Raw genomic sequence first — 19312 nt, forward strand, 5'->3', positions numbered from 1 at the left:
TGAGGGAAATCCGAAAAGTGCCTGCTATATGCATCCTTATGGGGGGTGGGTTTGTGGAGATTAGAAAATGAAACTGTGCCGATATTAATCCAGTGACTTTTCTGTCTTTTGTGAGGCTGCATGTAGCCAATGAGATGAAAAGCAAGTTCAACAAAGGAACACTGTTAAAAAAAAAAAAAATTCCAAATCAGTACTTTTTGTCTGGCTGTCCAGTAAAAATATCTAAAAAGTATCAGTTAATTTACCCGAAGCAAAATTTATAGAATTAATTCAAAATGTATTGAATCACATGTATTCTGTATTCTTATAAAAGCAATTCAGTATGTATTCTCTAATAATAATAATAGTCATAATACATTTAAGAAAATATATAGTAAATGAATTTTTTTTTATAAATAGATTTTCCCCCTTTTCCCAAGGGAAATGCATATAATTGCATTTATACTCCTAATCCCATTTGCATTTTTTTTTCATGTTTCAATCATTAACCTCACTAAATTGAATCTAGATGTGCTTAACCTGCCAATTATAAGAAAAATTTAATATCTATTCTTCATAAAACAAGTCCTAATGTCTTACATAATATTGTTCCACAAGTAATTTTTAAGAAAGATATTTTTACTGAAAAACAACAAAAATGCTGATTAACAAAAAGATTTTTGCAGTGCAGTGGTTTTGAATTGTGTATTCCATATCTTTTGTAAATGATAATGGGGGTTGTCTGTACAGTTTGTGTATTTTTTAAGTGCAAATTGGTGATCTACTATGTTACAAATTTCACTGATGTTTACAGCATTTTGCAGTGATCTGGAACTGGCTATTAAGTTATTTTATGGAGAGAAAAAAAAATACCTCCGTTGACGCTTTTGATGTTCTTATCACTAGCAGTTATTTATGAGAAGCTGAATTCTTAATCACACTTAAAAAAACGTTATTGAACCAAACCTAATCTCCTGATTTTTTCGCTAGTACTTCATAGTAACGCTCCGCGTAACACCACACATTTTGTCTGGATCGTAATTGTATTACCACACATTTATGTGAACGTCCTTTACATATGGTCTTCTAAGACAAAGTGTCAAGCAGGGGATGCAGTGAAAGCTCCCAAAGTGTTTTTCTATAAAAGAAGAGCTCAGCATGGCATCCTTCTGTGTCTCTTGTGGTCCCGTTTCCAATGGTTTTCCTCACTGTGAAAGAGACCTCAATGGTTAGAGTTAGGCCTGTGGTCTACCGTCCTTTCAGAGAACGAATGGAACTGCATGAGAAGCGGGTGCCAGTGGAAAGACTCATCACCAGATCTTTGAATCTACAAAGTAATTTATTTTTACTTTATTATTTGTTTTTGTAACCAATAAAACTGTACTGCTACAATGACTCGAGATGATGTCTCGTCTGGCCTTTGTGGTTTTCTGTTCCGTGTGCTAATTGGTCACCCAAAATTAATTTTAAAAAATTAATTTTACATTTAAAATAAATTCTCTTTTTAATAAACCATGTTTGGCGTAATGAGCTTAAATAATGGTACATTCTCTGAAGTTCCTTCTTCATAAAAATCACATTTCACAAGCAAACTCGATTTTACCTTTACATAAAAATGGAACATGACGGTGCCAACATCACAAAAGGCACCAGTGACTAACAAGGGCGTTTCATTTCCATCCCAACACAATGAGTTAAGCAGACTTCAAAAAGGGCCAAAGTAGCATCAGAAAGGGCTTATAGAGCCATATGAAGTTAATTAAGACCAAAGCGGCAGTTGAATTACAGCTGGATCAGGCTTCAGAGAGGCTGTTAAAGCCATTTGTGGGACAAGCAAAGGCCAAAGAATCTGAGCTCTATTATCACACAGTCACGACTAAACACTGTTTGACTACCTCTCTACTAAATTCATCTCATATTAGGTATATTATATGTTTGTGCTTAAATATCAAACGTAACCAAAAGTTGACAAACGGAAGTTAGGCCTGTGGTCTACCGTCCTTTCAGAGAACGAATGGAACTGCATGAGAAGCGGGTGCCAGTGGAAAGACTCATCACCAGATCTTTGAATCTACAAAGTAATTTATTTTTACTTTATTATTTGTTTTTGTAACCAATAAAACTGTACTGCTACAATGACTCGAGATGATGTCTCGTCTGGCCTTTGTGGTTTTCTGTTCCGTGTGCTAATTGGTCACCCAAAATTAATTTAAAAAAAGTAATTTTACATTTAAAATAACAAATTCTCTTTTTAATAAACCATGTTTGGCGTAATGAGCTTAAATAATGGTACATTCTCTGAAGTTCCTTCTTCATAAAAATCACATTTCACAAGCAAACTCGATTTTACCTTTACATAAAAATGGAACATGACGGTGCCAACATCACAAAAGGCACCAGTGACTAACAAGGGCGTTTCATTTCCATCCCAACACAATGAGTTAAGCAGACTTCAAAAAGGGCCAAAGTAGCATCAGAAAGGGCTTATAGAGCCATATGAAGTTAATTAAGACCAAAGCGGCAGTTGAATTACAGCTGGATCAGGCTTCAGAGAGGCTGTTAAAGCCATTTGTGGGACAAGCAAAGGCCAAAGAATCTGAGCTCTATTATCACACAGTCACGACTAAACACTGTTTGACTACCTCTCTACTAAATTCATCTCATATTAGGTATATTATATGTTTGTGCTTAAATATCAAACGTAACCAAAAGTTGACAAACGGACTATTTATATTTATTATTTTGAGACATCATTTATTTCACATTAACAATATAAAAAAGATAAACCTTTCCAAGTCCCAAACTCCCGTTCAGAGATGCAAAATCTGGAAAACTGCTGTATGACGGTCATTTCATCCTGTAGTCCTCTGGCCTGTGAACACACAATAGACAGAAAAGTGAAGTCGATGTTCAAGCACACTGTGGCATGATAAGATTGAAATGGTTGCTAATGACCAACGGAACAAAACAGGAACTTAAACCTTCCAGTCTGATTTGAACAAATTGTAGTCAACAAATACATTATCACAGTCAACTGAGGGTAGGCAATATTGTAAAGCTATTCAGTGTGCAGGTGCTCCTCTGACTTTGAACCTGGAAGCAAAAAAAAATTAATCACTGAATATAGTGATTTGTTTCCACCGGTATTAAATTTTTATTAAAAGTTCCCCCACTTAGATTACTATAACCTTAATGTATGCATAGAATATAAGAATATTGTGCTCACTTGATGTAAGAGCAATTTCAGAATGTCAGCAGAGAGACACTGCATAATTTGACATGACATCCCATAGTGCTTCCTCTAATTGATATAACAATTAAAACTTCAGTGTTATTGTTAGTGGTTTACAAACTTAAAAAAAAAAGTCTGATTAAAAAAATAGTAATATTTACACTACTGATTAGTTTGGGGTGAGGATTTAAAAAAAAAAAGAATACTTTAATTAAACAAGGACACATTAAATTGAAGTTTTAAGCAGCACAACTGTTTTGAACACTGACAATAATAATAAATGTTTCTTCAGCAGCAAATCGGCATATTCGAATGATTTCTGAAGAACCATGTGACACTGAAAACTGGAGTAATGATGCTGAAAATTCAGCTTTGCCATCAGGAATTAATTACATTTTAAAATGCATTAACATAGAAAGCAGTTATGTTCAGTTGCAATAATATTTCACACCATTACACATTTGACTGTGCTTTTGATCAAATAACTGCAGCTTAGAAGAGCATATAAGAGACTTCATCCAAAAACACTGAAAACAATCTTACCGACCCCCAAACCTTTGAGCAGTAGTGTATCCGTGACGTCACACGTAGGTATGCCATCTGGTACTGAGGAAATTTCATCTTAAGGTTAAAAATTCAACACCCCGTCACTGTCCAGTCAGAGACGGACCCAAAGAGGGACTGCAGGGTCTGCAGGGTAATGCCACTGACCCACATTAAGGGTCTCACCCAGAGACACATCCATCACCATGGCAACAGTGTCACCTTGTCACCATCATAAGTGCTGCATCGGGATGGCATCTGATCACTGCTGATATTACCATGTCTAACACTGAAGGGCATTTTGCAGTTTGAATCATAATGAAAAAAAAAAAAAGAATCATTTATCTGTGAATTTAGGCTATATATATATATATAAAACTTCAGATAATTTATAAATAGGTACCATCTGGTACTTTCAGACTCTATTAGCCTGCCAGCCTTCAGTTTTAACGTGATGTTAAAAGTTTGTTAACATGATTATTTGCCACTTTCATGTCCCTACACCCACTTACATAAGTGATTACAGCACATTTTACTGAGAATTGTATTTAAAAACTAAACGCTACATTAAAATTCATTACAAAAAAATGAATTAAAATGAAGTAAATCCTAAAATTAAAGAATATGTTCTTAAAATATAAGAAATAATGTCAAATTAATGTCCCTAAACTCACGTATGTAAGTCCTTATTGAATAAAAAAAAAGTAAAACAAATAAGCCAAGATGAGTTAATAAGTATCGCTTTTTATTTCTCCTCTTTCCTACTACTCGTTTCACTTCGGTTTCAGGTTTTTTAATAACCATTTCTTACTATGTGTCAGTAAGTTGTTATTTTAGCATGTGTGTTTGGCTCGGTGTTATTTTAATTTTTTTTAGGATTACTGATTAATGTAGTTTGATTTGTATTAGTTATCTATTTTAGTTTTAGTTACAGTTGTAGTAATGTTGTCATTTTATTCGTTTTTTATTATGTCTATATAGGTTTTTTTTATTAAGTTTTAGTTTGATTTAATTTGAGTTATTTCAGTACTAATTTCTTTTATTTTCTTAAATGTGTATATACACATAATATTTATAGATTTTTTGCTTTTAGTTTTAATTACTTTTTCTTATTTGTAAGTCGCTTTGGATAAAAGCGTCTGCTAAATAACTAAAAGTAAAGTAAAAGAGTTAATAAACGCATCCTTTCATTACACTATCAGTTCAGTGTTACATGAATCACATGAAGTGAAAAGAATAAATTACGTGAAGCCCTATAAATGTAATTAAAATTTAACCTACAAAAATAAGGCAACATTCATCTAATGTCTGAGAGTCTTTAAACATTTCCAACATTTAGAGACAGACCTGAGAGGATTTCTCTTCTAGGTATTTAAATAATACATGGCAAACACTGTCTGAGAAACAAAGATATGAGAGACCTCAGACTCACGTTTGTGCTGTCGAGGCACTGGCATACATACAAAACAGCATATTTGTGCTGTACTGTGGTAAAACAACTGGCAGTTCAGCAAATCTGGAGATTGGGATTCAAAGCAGCTCCTGATTGAGTTAAATACATTGTAAATGTACTGGTGTTTTAGATGACTGCAGGCATTCTGTGTCTCTAAGAATGTTGCATTTTTTTGTCTACTTTAGATTAAAGATGTGCTGTACACATATATAAGAATTCACAACCTTGAATAGATCAGCTGAGATCAATAATCAATTAGAAACTCAGTTTCATGCTGAACTTGTTGTATCGTGTTAGATTGAAAGTCCTTGTAATTAATGTAAACTAGCCATTACCATGCCACCTACCAATTCAGCAGTTAAATCATTTCTGAGAGTGCAACAATAATGGAAGCTTTCATTATTTTCAGACGACGTCTCACTGTTGACTGAGTTCTATAGAATAAGAAGCCAACTGCATGCTGGGAGCTAAGTTTCTCATTAGAGCAACTCTATTACAAGAGAATGAAAACAAGTGAATTTACATTTCCTGAAGGAAATACTGGTACTTAAAAGGCAGCAAAAGAATCAAGTTTAACGTTTTAGGTAATGACTAGTTAGACTTCAGTTCTGTGTAAATGAAGGGCCAGTGTTGCACACAGTAATCAATGCTTTTAAATAGTTAAATTATGCCATGGTTTGCACACCAGGGCCATGTTTTAAGATGCTTGTGTCAAGTAGAAAGTTCAAATTTGAAAAATGTGTATCAAGACACTGGCTTCTTTGTCATCAAGACCAAAGTACAGGTGCATCTCAATAAATTAGAATGTCGTGGAAAAGTTGACAGAGATGCATGAGGGGTGAAATAAGGTTAAACTCTCAGATCTCTTGGCACAGAAGGGAAGAGCTGTGGTTCAGCCACATTAAGTAAAGCAATGCCTCTGAAAATCTTCGAGCCTAGGGACACATCACACTGCCAGCCAGTGAATGCCCTATAAATGCTGAAGCAAGTTAAATTTACAATCTTTTTAATTTCATATCTACAACAGCTGTGGTCAGACTGTTGAGGAAAAATATGTTTTGACTCACCAACTTATCAGCCAATCAGATGTTACCAAACAAACATCACGCTGCTTTACCTCAGTTTAATTACAGGAGATCTGCCCGTCTCATTATCACATTGTCGTCTCCTTCCCGCCGATATGTTTTAATTACACGCTCCATGTGGCTCCTCAAGAGGAATCGGCTTGTGTGAAATAATACAATGGAGACAACAAACAGAAGCAGCCATATAGGCATAAAGAGACACAGTTGGTTGCCTCAGTGTTTGTTTGAGAGGAATATGAACTCTGGGCGCCACACAGCGACCCCACACTAACCGATACAAAGAACGACCACATGTACTTTTGATGTAGAACCTCAGGACTGGAGCAGGATCAACTAGAAAACACCAAACTGAAATTTGGAACACTGCTACTGAATTTACAGCGCAACAGAGCAGTCCGATTATCAGTGATTGAGTTGGTTCTTTTTAGTGAAACAAAAGCAGATAAACCAGATAAAGTCTGATTTCTGAATGATTGATTCTTATTAGTTGGGTCAATACAGTGGGAAAAAAAGCACATAAAACAACTACTGTATTGCAATTTCTGAACAATACTTTTCTTACTGAGTCAATACTTTTAAAGGGGTCATATGATGTTGCTAAAAAGAACAGTATTTTGTGTATTTGGTGTAATGAAATGTGTTTATGCGTTCGGTTGGCATGTATGACCTCTGAAACTGGCCATTTTTCATGTGTACGGTCAAATTTTTAAGACTTTCCTTAGACAGGCAGTGTATATATTTAAATGTATATATATTTGGAACTACTGTTCAAAAGTTTGGGGTCATTAAGATTTTTTTAAATGTTTTTGAAATAAGACTTATGCACAAGGCTGCATTTATTTGATCAAAAATGCCGTAAAAACGGTAATATTGTGAAATATTATTATAATTTACAATAACGGTTTTATAATATATCTTAAAATGTAATTTATTTCTGTGATGGCAAAGCTGATTATTAGCAGCCATCAACCATGTCACATGATCCTTCAGAAATCATTCTAATATTATGATATGGTGCTCAACAAGCATTTCTTTTTTTAATATCAATATTGAAAACACAATACTATTTCATAATTTGAAAAAAAAAATCATGTGATTCTTTGATGAATCAAATGAACAGCATTTATTTGAACTAGAAACCTTCTATAACATAAATGTGACCCCGGACCACAAAACCAGTCTTACGTGTCAATTTTTCAAAATTGAGATTTATACATAATCTGAAAGCTGAATAAATAAGATTTCCATTGATATATAGTTTGTTAGGATAGGACAATATTTGGTCGAGATACAACTATTTGAATATCTGGAATCTGAGGGTGCAAAAAAAATAAAATCCAAATATTGAGAAAATCGAATGGTAGTGAATATATAATTAAGTTTTAATAATATTTACTTATAATAGATATCCAGAATAATACTGGTGTCAATAAAGAGGTATTTTAACTCTGTTGATTGGGCTGTGGTGGTACAAAATACAAAAAAAAGGTGGAAAACACTACTCTAAAGAAATAAACTGCCAGTCCACTTTATCAGAAAAGTAGCTAAGCAACTGTGAAAAATGAGTGTGCAAAAGAAAGTTTCCCACTGTGACCTCACAGGCAGTGTGTGATTGGCTGGCCTCCGAGCCAGTGACTCAGCTCTCATAAATTTGATTGGATGTCTGCAGTGTGGGGACCAGCAAAGCAGCCATCCAGAAAGGTGCAGCTTCACAGATGGATTATTAAACATCAGTCACCCTCTCTCTCCCCTCAGCAGACCATCCGCACAGGACGACACCTCAGCTATGCTCTAAATCTAACACAACACTGATTCATGCTCTTCAGATGCATGGAGGAAATATGGCAATGGCAGAGCAGGAACAAAGGGGCTAAGAAAAACTCACGGGGTCCAGAGCATGGGGAAAGCATCCCGCTCCTCCTGCGTGTACTCGCTGAGCTTACGAGGAATCTCTCTGGGTTGAGGAAGCTCCTCTGTCAGGTTCCTCAGAATATCATCAGGAAGGACCTGAAATGGAACACAGTGATTTGTATTATTATATTATTGCAGAACTATGATCAGAGACCAGTGTCTGACTGGATCCTGTCTAACCTTCCACTGGGGTTCTGTAACTCAATCACAGAACAATGTTTTGGCAAATTAATAACAAAAAAAAATAAAATCACATCTGGTTTTAGAAATGTACTATTTTCTCTGATGTGACCGAACTTGAGGTGGCTTTTCAAGAGATTTCTAAAAATATATAAATATATGAAATAATAACAAAAAACATCATTTTCAACATCACAAAAAAAAAAAAATCAACATTTACTTATCAAATGGATTCATGTGGTTTAAATATGATGTGATTGTGCTGTAGGGTATTACCATCATGTAATTTCTCCATTTCTGCAGCTGTAGTACTGTATTATGTAGATTCTTTATTTGAAACATCCCATCCTCCACTGACACATTCATCAAACACACTGACACATTTCTACTTTCCAAACATGTCAAGCTTTGGACAGCGCATCAATGAACATAAATCAGAGCATCAACGGAGAGCTTACATCATCTGGGAAGAGGTGAAGCTGTTGCATCATGGTCCTTCTGGTGAGGTTTTTTGGAAGCATCCCGTACACAGCCAGTTTAATGATCTGTGGAGTTAAAGAAAACAGGCCAGAGATTTGGCCACAAATTCAGTCAGTGTCTCTCTAAAGGAAACTTGGCGATTTCTGCTTTTTTTGTTCTCAAAATAAATAAATTCTAAACAAATTAACAAAACACACGCACACATTACTGTACAAAAGTCTTAGGCCATTAGTATTTTAAGTCTATATATTTTCTATATTTTGCTGTAGTGTGTCAGTAGGAAATATCCGTCTGCATTTCCAAACATTCCTTTTGCCATTAATTGTAATAATCCAGTGAGATTTTTGTTTGTGCAAGGATTTTTGTTTAACGGGCTTAAAACCATTTTTTTTTGGTGGTGGTGGTGAAAATTCGAATGGCCTAATTCTAAGACATTGAATTACAGTAAAAAAAATAAAAATAAAATATTGTAAAATATTACGATTTTTAAAATTGTTACAATTATTACAATTAATTTATAATAAAAAAAACATAACATGAATTTAACATTTATTAATGTTATTTTTATGGTTTTATTATTATTATTATTTACATTGGAATAAAAAGGGTGGATAATGTGTCTGTGATGTGTTATTTCTACACCGCCAAAAAGTAAAAGCCAATCATTCCCCTGTGAAATTTTAAATTCAAATAAATACTAAGCAAATGTGATCACTCCACTGGTAACAATTTAAACAATAAATATCAGTTCCTTTGCTTATGCCACGGCACATGAATACACAAGTGTCCATTTTTAACCCGTCATCCAACCATCCACAACATCCCCATCATTCTTTCATCAGGACATTAATCAGGGTTTTTTCCCCCCTCTCCTCTGACTGGTAGATGTTTGATGGATGAAAGCTGTCTAAGGGCGTGATCGCTCTTCACAACTCCGTCACCTTCCTCTGATCATTATCCACAATTATCCCCGATACATTCCCCGCTCGACTGGAGTAACTCAGCCCAAGTCGAGCATTCATCTTGTTAATGACAGAGAATGAGCAGCATGTTGGAGAGGGTGGAGAGTGGCACAGGCTGAATTTGAGTTGGCTTTTTCTGCGCCACGGCACAACACCTACACAGAACTATACTTCTTCAGTTGTGTCCCACAGAAGCTGACCCTGAATGGGTTTTCAGCTTGCGTGCCTTGAATATGGATGGGCTCTGACTGTCACTGTGGTACGTAATGGTCAAGGTTACTTTAAGGAGGTGAACAACAGCAGACAGAGATTGGATACGCACACACTCTGCATCTCCCTATAAATGAAGTGGAACAAAGAAAGAAACACTAGAACTAGTTAACCCTGGGTCATTCTAAACTCCGGCTAAAGTCGTGGTTGATCTTGCTTCATCTTTCACACTGCTCAAAATTTACCCTGGGTTAACAATTTATCCTCGTTAATCATACACTGATGTTTCACACTGTACATTCCTAAACCCTGAGTTAACGTATTTCATTATTTGTGGTGTCAGTGTTACTGATCGGACAAATGCAGCACGCAACTTGTTTATTTGAACCAGTTTACTAGCATTGTGTATCCTCATATTATATATTGCCGACTTTACAACCAAGAGTTCCAGAATGGACATTTTTGACTATAAAGGTAAGATTTAAACAGTTTCTTCTGTTTATAATTATAATTTACACATGGTTTATTATTTTTTCTTTCTGTGCCAGGGTTTCATAACACCAGGTAAAAAGTAGTTTTAATCCCACTTCACCCAGGGTTTTGAACGGTGATAACACGGGGTTAATTGCAGTGTGAAAAGCCCTAATGTGGTCCAATTTAAAGGGATAGTTGAAAAATGAAAATTATGTCATCATTTACTCACCCTCAAGTTGTACCAAACCTGAGTTTCTTTGTTTTGTTGAGCACTAGGGATGTAACGATTCACTCAACTCACGATTCGATTCGCGATTCTTTTTAAACAAAATGAGATTTAAAACAAATTATAAAATAAATGTGTCCTTTTATTATTGCTTGGACAAAATACTGTACGTTTCTTTGTGAAATTGAAATATAACACTATATATTATATATAAACTAATATAGCACTTGTAAATTATTGCTCTTTTGTTGGTTTTGATTGCTTCTATTGTCCTCATTTGTTAGTCGCTTTGGATAAAAGCGTTTGCTAAATAACAATTTAAATATAATGTAAATGTAAATAAAACTTTTTTTATTTTAAAACAAGCCCCAAAACAAATAAATAACACTAATAAAAGAAATCTCTTCATATAAACAAACTAAGGTTTTGTCTGTGCTCTTTCCGTTTAAAATTAGAGGCAACCACTGCATTTTAATCATGATCCAAACAAAGATGCTGCATACATGCAACATGAGCAGTTTTTATTCTAAATTACATTGTATAATTTCGAGATTTGAAGCAAAAACAGAATGGTTTGACTTCAGTTTTGTGAAATTATGCATAAAAAATATCTGCATGAAACCGAAACAGCAGACGAGCTGAATGAGACGCAGATTCACTCTCTGCCAGCAGGCGGCGCTTAAACGTTTCCTTGGTTTCCGCTGTAAACAAAGCAGCGCTGCACTTATGAACTTTAATATACATTATACAGAGGCAAGAGGAAAAGAAAAAAATACCATCAAAAGACAGTAAGTTCCCCTCAGACATACATTCATATAAACCAGGGGTGCCCAAACTCGGTCCTGGAGGGCCGGTGTCCTGCAGAGTTTAGCTCCAGCTTGTCTCAACACACCTGCCTGGAAGTTTCTAGTATGCCTAGTAAGAGCTTGATTAGCTGCTTCAGGTGTGTTTGATTAGGGTTGGAGCTAAACTCTCCAGGACCGAGTTTGGGCACCCCTGATATAAACTCTTACCCCTAGCTGAATTGCCATTTGTTTAGCATCTCAACCGATTTGAATCGTCACATATTTAAATCGATTTTCAACCGGCTCGCTGTTAATCGTTACATCCCTATTGAGCACAAAAGATGTTTTAAAGAATGTGTGTAACCAAACAGTCGACAGTAGCCATTGACCTTTTGCTTTTATAGTATTGTTTTTCATACTATGGAAGTCAATGGTTACAGTCAACTGTTTGGTTACACACATTCTTCAAAACATCTTTTGTGCTCAATAGAAAAAAGAAACTCATACAGGTTTGGAACAACTTGAGGGTGCGTAAATGATGACAGAATTTACATTTTGGGGTGAACTATATCTTTAAGAAATGTATTGGGTACAAATAAGCATGGATGCATTTTCCACATTACAGTGGTGAAAAATAATTTTTTATATTACTTTCAGGCTTTCCTTTCTAAATAAACTAATATAGTGGAATATGACACAAGCACAGGCCAGACTTGAACTTTTATCACCTGCATGTGTCAGAAACATGCCATAACCACTGTGCCACAGCTCTGACTTCATCATAAAAAAAAAATATAATTCTTCCTCTAATATATTCCATATCTAGAGCACTTCCGCTTCATCGAGTGCCATCCTAATCCAACGGAAAAATATAATGAGAAAGACTCAAAGCTGTTTCTATTATCTGAGCTGCCTGGTATTTGTTATTCTCCAAAAACACGAAGGTGTGATTCACAGCATAGGCTGAGCGAGAGAAGAGAAGGTGTTTTTCAATCCAGGTGCCTCAGCGGCAGGTGACACTTGTAGGGCTGTATATTGGAAGCAGACAGGCTATGAAAGACTGCTGTTTTAATAATGTTGAGGTGTTTGAGCCTTGAAAGAACACTTTAAAATCTTTCTGACGTTGAGAGAGAACACAATTCTTTAGTTCGGTGAAGGACAGACTGGGAAAATAGTAGGACAGATAAGCACTGAAAGAATGACGGAGAACTGGGCAATATTGGGTGTGCGCTGCATTTACTATTCAAATGTGTGTCATGCTGATTGCGAGGGAATATTTTGCTCTGCAACTTCCACTATCTGAAATTATTAAAAAACATTTGGCATCATTTACATAATTGAATAAATGAAGTCAATTTTCACCTCCATCCAAGGTGCAAGGCAATTTGACTCAAATTATGAACAGGTCTGTACCAGTGGCAGGGTTGTGATTGACGTTGGGGAAATTGTTATTGTAGAAATCACTGCAAAATTGAATTTGTCACAGAGAAATGCCCAGTTCAAAAGCCAAATGTACAGAAGGATACTCACAGCTGTTGGGTCCTTTTTGTGCATTTGGGCTGCGGTGAGCTGTTTGAATGATCCAGGGTAGCTGTGGGATGAAAAAGTAGATCTTCAGTTTTTCAAATCAGACCTATAAGTCACATTCTAAACATTTTGGAAAGCAGCATATTGTTTCTATTACATGCACCATTGCAAATTGTAAATCATGTGGTTCAGATCTCAGATTTCCTTTTTATTTTTTGCTCTTTGTCAGCACAAAGAAAACACAGCTACGAGCAGGGCATAAATGAAAGATTATAAAAAGCATGTTCACTGTCCTCAATTGAGCTAGAATGTGGAAGGAGAGAGCTCTGTTTACCCAGTGTGAGACGAATACACTTTCTGTTCCCATTTATTTCCAGAGAAGGCGATGTGTCTGGTGTTCATGACCACCACATGATCTCCAATATCACCTGGGAACAAGACATGTATATATGTACATGATAAATTTGCACATTCAGCTTGAACTCTTGACATTAGCCCCTGCTGAGGAAACATTGCGCTTTACAACAGTGGAATGTATTGGTGTCAAAAGTACTGGTTCTTTGTCAAGTCAAAACTAATACTATATACTAATAAATGTACATAAACAAATTATCTATCTATCTATCTATCTATCAAATTTATTAGACCACCACCACCCAATGTAAAGTCTGTGCCATAGCTGCCCTAAACTAACAGTATTGATGATTATCAAAATGATTTTTTGTGTTTCTGTAATGGTTAATCCACCAGTATGTGTAAGCTCTTTAGTCACAGTAGTGTTACTGTTAGTTTAGGGCAGCTATGGCACAGACTTTACATTGGGTGGTGGTGGTCTAATAAATTTGTTATATACTGTATATATATCTATAGATAGATAGATTAATTCATTTGTTTATGTACATTTATTAGTATATCGTATTAGTTTTGACTTGACAAAGAACCAGTACTCTAATGCTAAAATCCAATTATTGTTGTTATCCATTATTTTTGAATTTACTGTTTTACAAGAAAGGCAGAAAAATAGTAAAGTAATAGTTTTTTTTTTTTAAATTCAGATACCCAATTACAGTCAATAAATAAAGTCTCATAAATTTGTTAAGCACTGTGCTTAAATTTATTAGACCACCCATCATTATAAAGAGAAAACACAATTTTCTTTTAATAGGAATCGGTCATTTAACAATTTAATTTTAATTCTGCATTTTTATAACTGTTTTCTTGAACGGTTACTTGGAAATAATAATAATCATCATCATCATCTTTAACAGATTTCTAATGATATATATATGAATATTTATTTTTATTTTATTTAGTTTTTTATTGCAAAAATTATTTTTTATGTATTTATATACATTTGAAAAAAATTGTTGGGGGGTATACAATTAAAAAATAATATTATATTTTGTAATTAATAATATTATAATACAGTTGACAGTCAATAATTAAACATCCACTGCTCTTAATTAATTTCTTTATTCTGCATTTTTAATGACTGTCTCCTTGAACAATTTCTAGGAATTGTTCACATCAATGTTATTAAAGATGAGGCGAAAAACAAGGGCTAGATGAACGTAATACAGCACTGAATTACAGTTGAACATTTACACACTGGTCTAACCGAACAAATGAAAAAATCCTTGCCAAAAATATAAATTCCTTCAAATCCAGTAAATGAAAACACAGCCCCTCCTTCCTCTGACTTTGCTGTCTGGCAGAATGACTGCACAGCTTGGGAATGTTCATCTCTTGGCCTGTTATGCTCATTCATCTATCAGAGAGGGAGAGTTTCATTAAAAACTCCCAGCATGTCTCGGGAAGGAAGCACCATCAGCAGGGTCTGGGAGTGAGCTGCAGACACGTACAGCGTACAGCTCCAGACTAATGTATCAATTCCAGAGCCTGTCAGAGTCAGAAGTCACGACCCCTTACATCTCTCTGGAATTAGCTGCCACACTAGCAGCTTTCGACATTCAGATCAAGGGAAGAACTGTAATTCCTGTCATGAATTTATTAGAATAAATCTAGATCACAGCTTTGGAAAATAATTTTGCAACATGGTTACTCATACAATTATAAATATTCTGATTAAAGTTTCAGCCTTTCATGTTAGATCGAGCCTTTTAAGACAGAAATCCTTAACATAAACACAGAATATGATGTGCAATATCCCATTTACAATATCCAGAAATGGCATAGTTTAAAGGGGTCATATGATGCTTTTTTTAAAGATCATTATTTTGTGTATTTGGTGTAACAGAGCATTGAACCCTCAATGTGGCTGTAGTGGTACAGCAGCAATTTACTTCCCCCCGCACAACAGAATGAAAATGTGGTTCCATATTCAATAGTTATAATTGTAATGCTCTCAGATTTTTTTTACTTTGATGATGGGATTTTAAAAACAATATGTTTTTTTTTAAAACAGTTTATGCTTTAGTCCACCCCCATCTCCATGTACTGTTATTTATAAGCGTGTTTTAATATGTTCCTACCGACTGTATTTTTGGGAGCGCGCGCGTCATCGTCACGACATCTTCGAACGTCAGTGTTGGCTGTAAACGCGCGTAAATTAGTTTTGTATTGAAGTCTGTGTGGTGCTCTGACAAGTTAACATTATTTTCCATGAACACGGCAGCATACAGCTATGGACAGATACGTGCTAGTTATTATAATCAACCTAGAGCCGAAGAAAGAGTGCTCTTTCAACGGTAAGAGGCCGTCGTATATCAGTAGTTATATCAGAAGCTCTGCTTTGACTATCTGTTGCGGTTTCGACATGTATTGGTTTTATTGCAGGGGTTGATGAATCCCAAAAAGTGTTTGATAACCTCAAGAATATTTCTAATTCGAATTTTTCGCGCATTTCTCCATTTCCAGGTAGGTTTATTCATTGTAACCTCGTTTGCCTCTCCGTTTTTAATTAGTTTTGCTGTGAAGTTTGATATTGTGTTTGTTTAAATCCATTTAGCCTGCTCTCTGAGTGGTAGTCCTGCCCCACAGAGATGGTGCTTTGCCATTCAAGCCAGTTTTGGTACAACTCAGGTAATTAACATATGCATATTTGCTTTTTGTTTAGTTCACTCTCACATTAGATTGATTACAAGTGATATAAACTGGGTCTGACAAACATGGGTTACAAAGTGGTAATGTATCATCAGTGTTGTTTTCAATCTGGGGTCTGCTGAAAAGTTTAGAGAAAATGTTTAAAAATTGTAAAAAATAAATACTTATATTACCAGTAAATTATTAAATGAATAACTAGATTAAAATAATTATGTAAGTATAAAATATTTAAAAAATAACTAAAGAGTTGATATAAAATGCAAAATTAGGTTAAAATCTATTTAAAATGTTATTTCAGTAAATAGATTAAAAGAAATATGTAAACGGTAACATTAGATTGACAATAAGTAAATAAATAATACAAATCAGATTAAAATCATGAATATGCATCTAACACTACAGTAATATAGTGAGTAGAAAAAATATTTTAACTTACCGGTAATAGAAATTAAATATTTTTTAAATAATATTTTAAATGAGTATAGTACATATTATAACCCTTTAATTTAGTATAAATTTGGTCCTTATATATGAAAGGACATAGTTGCCTTTTAAATGTTAGTCATTTGCATGAGGATGATCATATTAATGTGTTTCTCTCATCTAAAAGATTGAAAACCCCTGGTATAGTGCATCCGATCATCCACACACACACACACACACACACTCTTTACTGTGTATTTCCAGTGGTGCAGCTCAGAGTGGGAAGAACTGTGTTCCCAGCGCAGTGAGAGTGAGGAATCAGAGCTGTCTGCTCTAGACAGGTGCATCGCTGCCCTTCAGAAGCAAGAGGAACGGAGCGCGCTCACAGAGAACCCGTCCCACGCAGAGTGAGAGATTCAGATTGATAATGTTGTCCCATAATATCTCGAACTGAAGAACTTCGTCGGACCAACGATTTAATCATTTTTCAGGGATTAGTTGATGTCCTTCATAAAATGATTATTGACACTTGCCTATTTACATTTATTTAGATTAAATTTTTTTTTAAATTTCATGATGATTGACTATCATGATAGACTATTTGAAGAGGCAGCTGAAGGTCTTCATCAGTTAGCAGACAAACTTCCTCCTCCAGGTACCATTTTATAATATTAAAAATGTTTTGGGTGTTAAAAAGTTATAATCGTAGTAGTGGTTTCTTGATTTTGTTTTACACATTTGAGAACATTTGCTAACAGCAAATGACGTTATCATAGTGTTACTGTTGTTTCTCTATGAGTATGCTTTTTTTTATTGATGTGATGTTTGTTCTTGATTGCAGGGAAGTCTTTGCTCAATGTTTTTTTATTTCATGATGATGGACTATCATGATAGACTATTTGAAGAGGCAGCTGAAGGTCTTCATCAGTTAGCAGACAAACTTCCTCCTCCAGGTACCATTTTATAATATTAAAAATGTTTTGGGTGTTAAAAAGTTCTAATCGTAGTAGTGGTTTCTTGATTTTGTTTTACACATTTGAGAACATTTGCTAACAGCAAATGACGTTATCATAGTGTTACTGTTGTTTCTCTATGAGTATGCTTTTTTTTATTGATGTGATGTTTGTTCTTGATTGCAGGGAAGTCTTTGCTCAATGTTATTGTTCTCTGTGTGGATGAGGAGGTGGGGTTGAAGGATATGTTGCCTGTGATTGGCTCTTTGAAGCACATGAGGGCATGGCATTCGGCACAGATGATCATGGTCACTGAACACAGTGCAGGGTAAAATCTAATATTCTATTGTAATATTCTGTTCTTCAGATAATAGACCTGTCCTTTTTATTTATGAGTCCTACTATTCATAATCGCCATGCTTTTCTTGTTTCTACACTGTAAAGGTGGCAGAAAGCAGCCTTGTACCTAGATGCCCGCTTATGTTCTCCATCAGTGATTCACAGCTGTGTGGATGGGAGGGAGATTTGGAGAGGTGGACTTCACATTAGAGAGAAAAAGGTACATTATACAGTTCCAAAAGCCCCTTTGTCTACATATGTGTTATGAATATCTTTGTTTTATGAGGTTAAAAGTGAAACATGTAATTTCAGAATTGCAAAAATACTGTTTTAAACAGGCTCTTGCTGTTTGCCATTTGACAAACAAATAGTTTCTCCTCAAACACACGGATCAATTTATACAAAATAAAATGAACTATTAAAAATAGTTTTTGAAATAAAACTAAATATTGGCATTAGATGAAAGCCTAAACTTTATTAAAGTTAGAACTAAATGTAGTTTGAGTGATGAATGGAGCTCAAGCATAGTTCAGGCAGACGCTCAGCTGATTGTAACTGATCCCACTTCAATTAAATTAGATATATAAGATCATTCGTACTCACACTTGCCTTAAGCCCTATTCGCACGGGATTAGTATTATCTGGGGACCTTGTGAGAAGCCTGTGATTTCATTCAAATTTACTGACTTATCTCCCGGATACGTTGTCAAGGCTTTGAAAGTCCCGTTCTATGGTCCGGTTAGATTGATTTAAAAAAAGAAACTAATATAGTTTCGTGCCCTGTGTCATTTACATTTCACCAGGTTAAAATAATATCTCAAGCTTTATGCTTGATTTATTTGTAGCACATTAACCTCAAAACTTTTTCAGCTTTCTCTTTCTGCAAATTGTATGGTGTAGCGATATGACTAGGGCTGCCACTAATGACTATTTTTATTTTGATTAATCTATCGATTAATCTAAATGATTAATTTCCCGCACAAAATTTTTTTTTTATTTTACTTAAGAATATTTTATTAAACTATATTTCATTAAACCAAATGAAATCCAAAAGTAAAGTGCAAAATAAATGCAAGAAGAAAGTGTCCATCTCATAGTCCAAATCACTGAAATCAAAGTTCAGTATTATAGTGTAAGAATGACAACATATCCACATGTTATAGTCTACTAATAATAAAATTATAATCAAAAAACACTTTTAAAGGGAGTATTTACCAGAAATATTATTTACCAGAATTTATTTAGGAGAAAAATGTAAATGTGCAGTATTTCTGGAAAAAAAAAATACTTAAAATAAATTGGAGATGATTATTTTTGATTATTAAAATTTTAGGGAACCATTAAAATAGAATCCAGAAAATAATGGAAAACAGAATTTGGTAAAGAGAAAACTGTAAAACTCAATTAATTAGACAGGCTTTTTGATTAATAAAATTTAATTTAACCATTAAAACGGAGTATAGAAAAATGGAAAAAACTGAATTTGG

At 34.7% G+C, this 19312-nt stretch overlaps 1 protein-coding gene and 1 long non-coding RNA gene across 2 annotated transcripts; one reads left to right on the forward strand and one right to left on the reverse strand.

The window, feature by feature from the left end:
• Positions 1–2688: 2688 nt before the first annotated feature.
• On the reverse strand, positions 2689–16880 carry LOC107581609 (39S ribosomal protein L13, mitochondrial-like). Its single transcript, XM_016267239.1, has 6 exons — positions 16778–16880; positions 13382–13475; positions 13051–13111; positions 8842–8928; positions 8178–8299; positions 2689–2851 (listed from the first exon to the last, which is right to left on the reverse strand). The coding sequence occupies exons 1-6, from the start codon at positions 16878–16880 to the stop codon at positions 2827–2829; spliced, it is 492 nt and encodes a 163-aa protein (XP_016122725.1). The 3' UTR covers positions 2689–2826.
• A 530-nt stretch (positions 16881–17410) lies between these two features.
• Positions 17411–18039, forward strand: LOC107581529 (uncharacterized). The gene is made up of 3 exons (XR_001608841.1): positions 17411–17486; positions 17673–17814; positions 17931–18039. It is a non-coding gene; the product is annotated as an uncharacterized lncRNA (long non-coding RNA).
• Positions 18040–19312: the final 1273 nt, after the last annotated feature.

This window comes from Sinocyclocheilus grahami, unplaced genomic scaffold (assembly GCF_001515645.1).
Source record: "Sinocyclocheilus grahami isolate Dianchi unplaced genomic scaffold, SAMN03320097.WGS_v1.1 scaffold36.1, whole genome shotgun sequence".
In the NCBI taxonomy this organism is placed as follows: Eukaryota; Metazoa; Chordata; class Actinopteri; order Cypriniformes; family Cyprinidae; genus Sinocyclocheilus; species Sinocyclocheilus grahami.

Excerpts from the sequence above, each read along its gene's own strand:
- LOC107581609 (XM_016267239.1), bottom strand. The coding sequence starts at position 16,880 with ATGCACCTGTCTAGAGCAGACAGCTCTGATTCCTCACTCTCACTGCGC. Across the intron at positions 13,476-16,777 it reads CTGGAAATACACAGTAAAGA|GTGATATTGGAGATCATGTG; the intron begins GTGTGTGTGTGT and ends TCTTGTTCCCAG. Across the intron at positions 13,112-13,381 it reads GTGTATTCGTCTCACACTGG|CTACCCTGGATCATTCAAAC; the intron begins GTAAACAGAGCT and ends TTCATCCCACAG.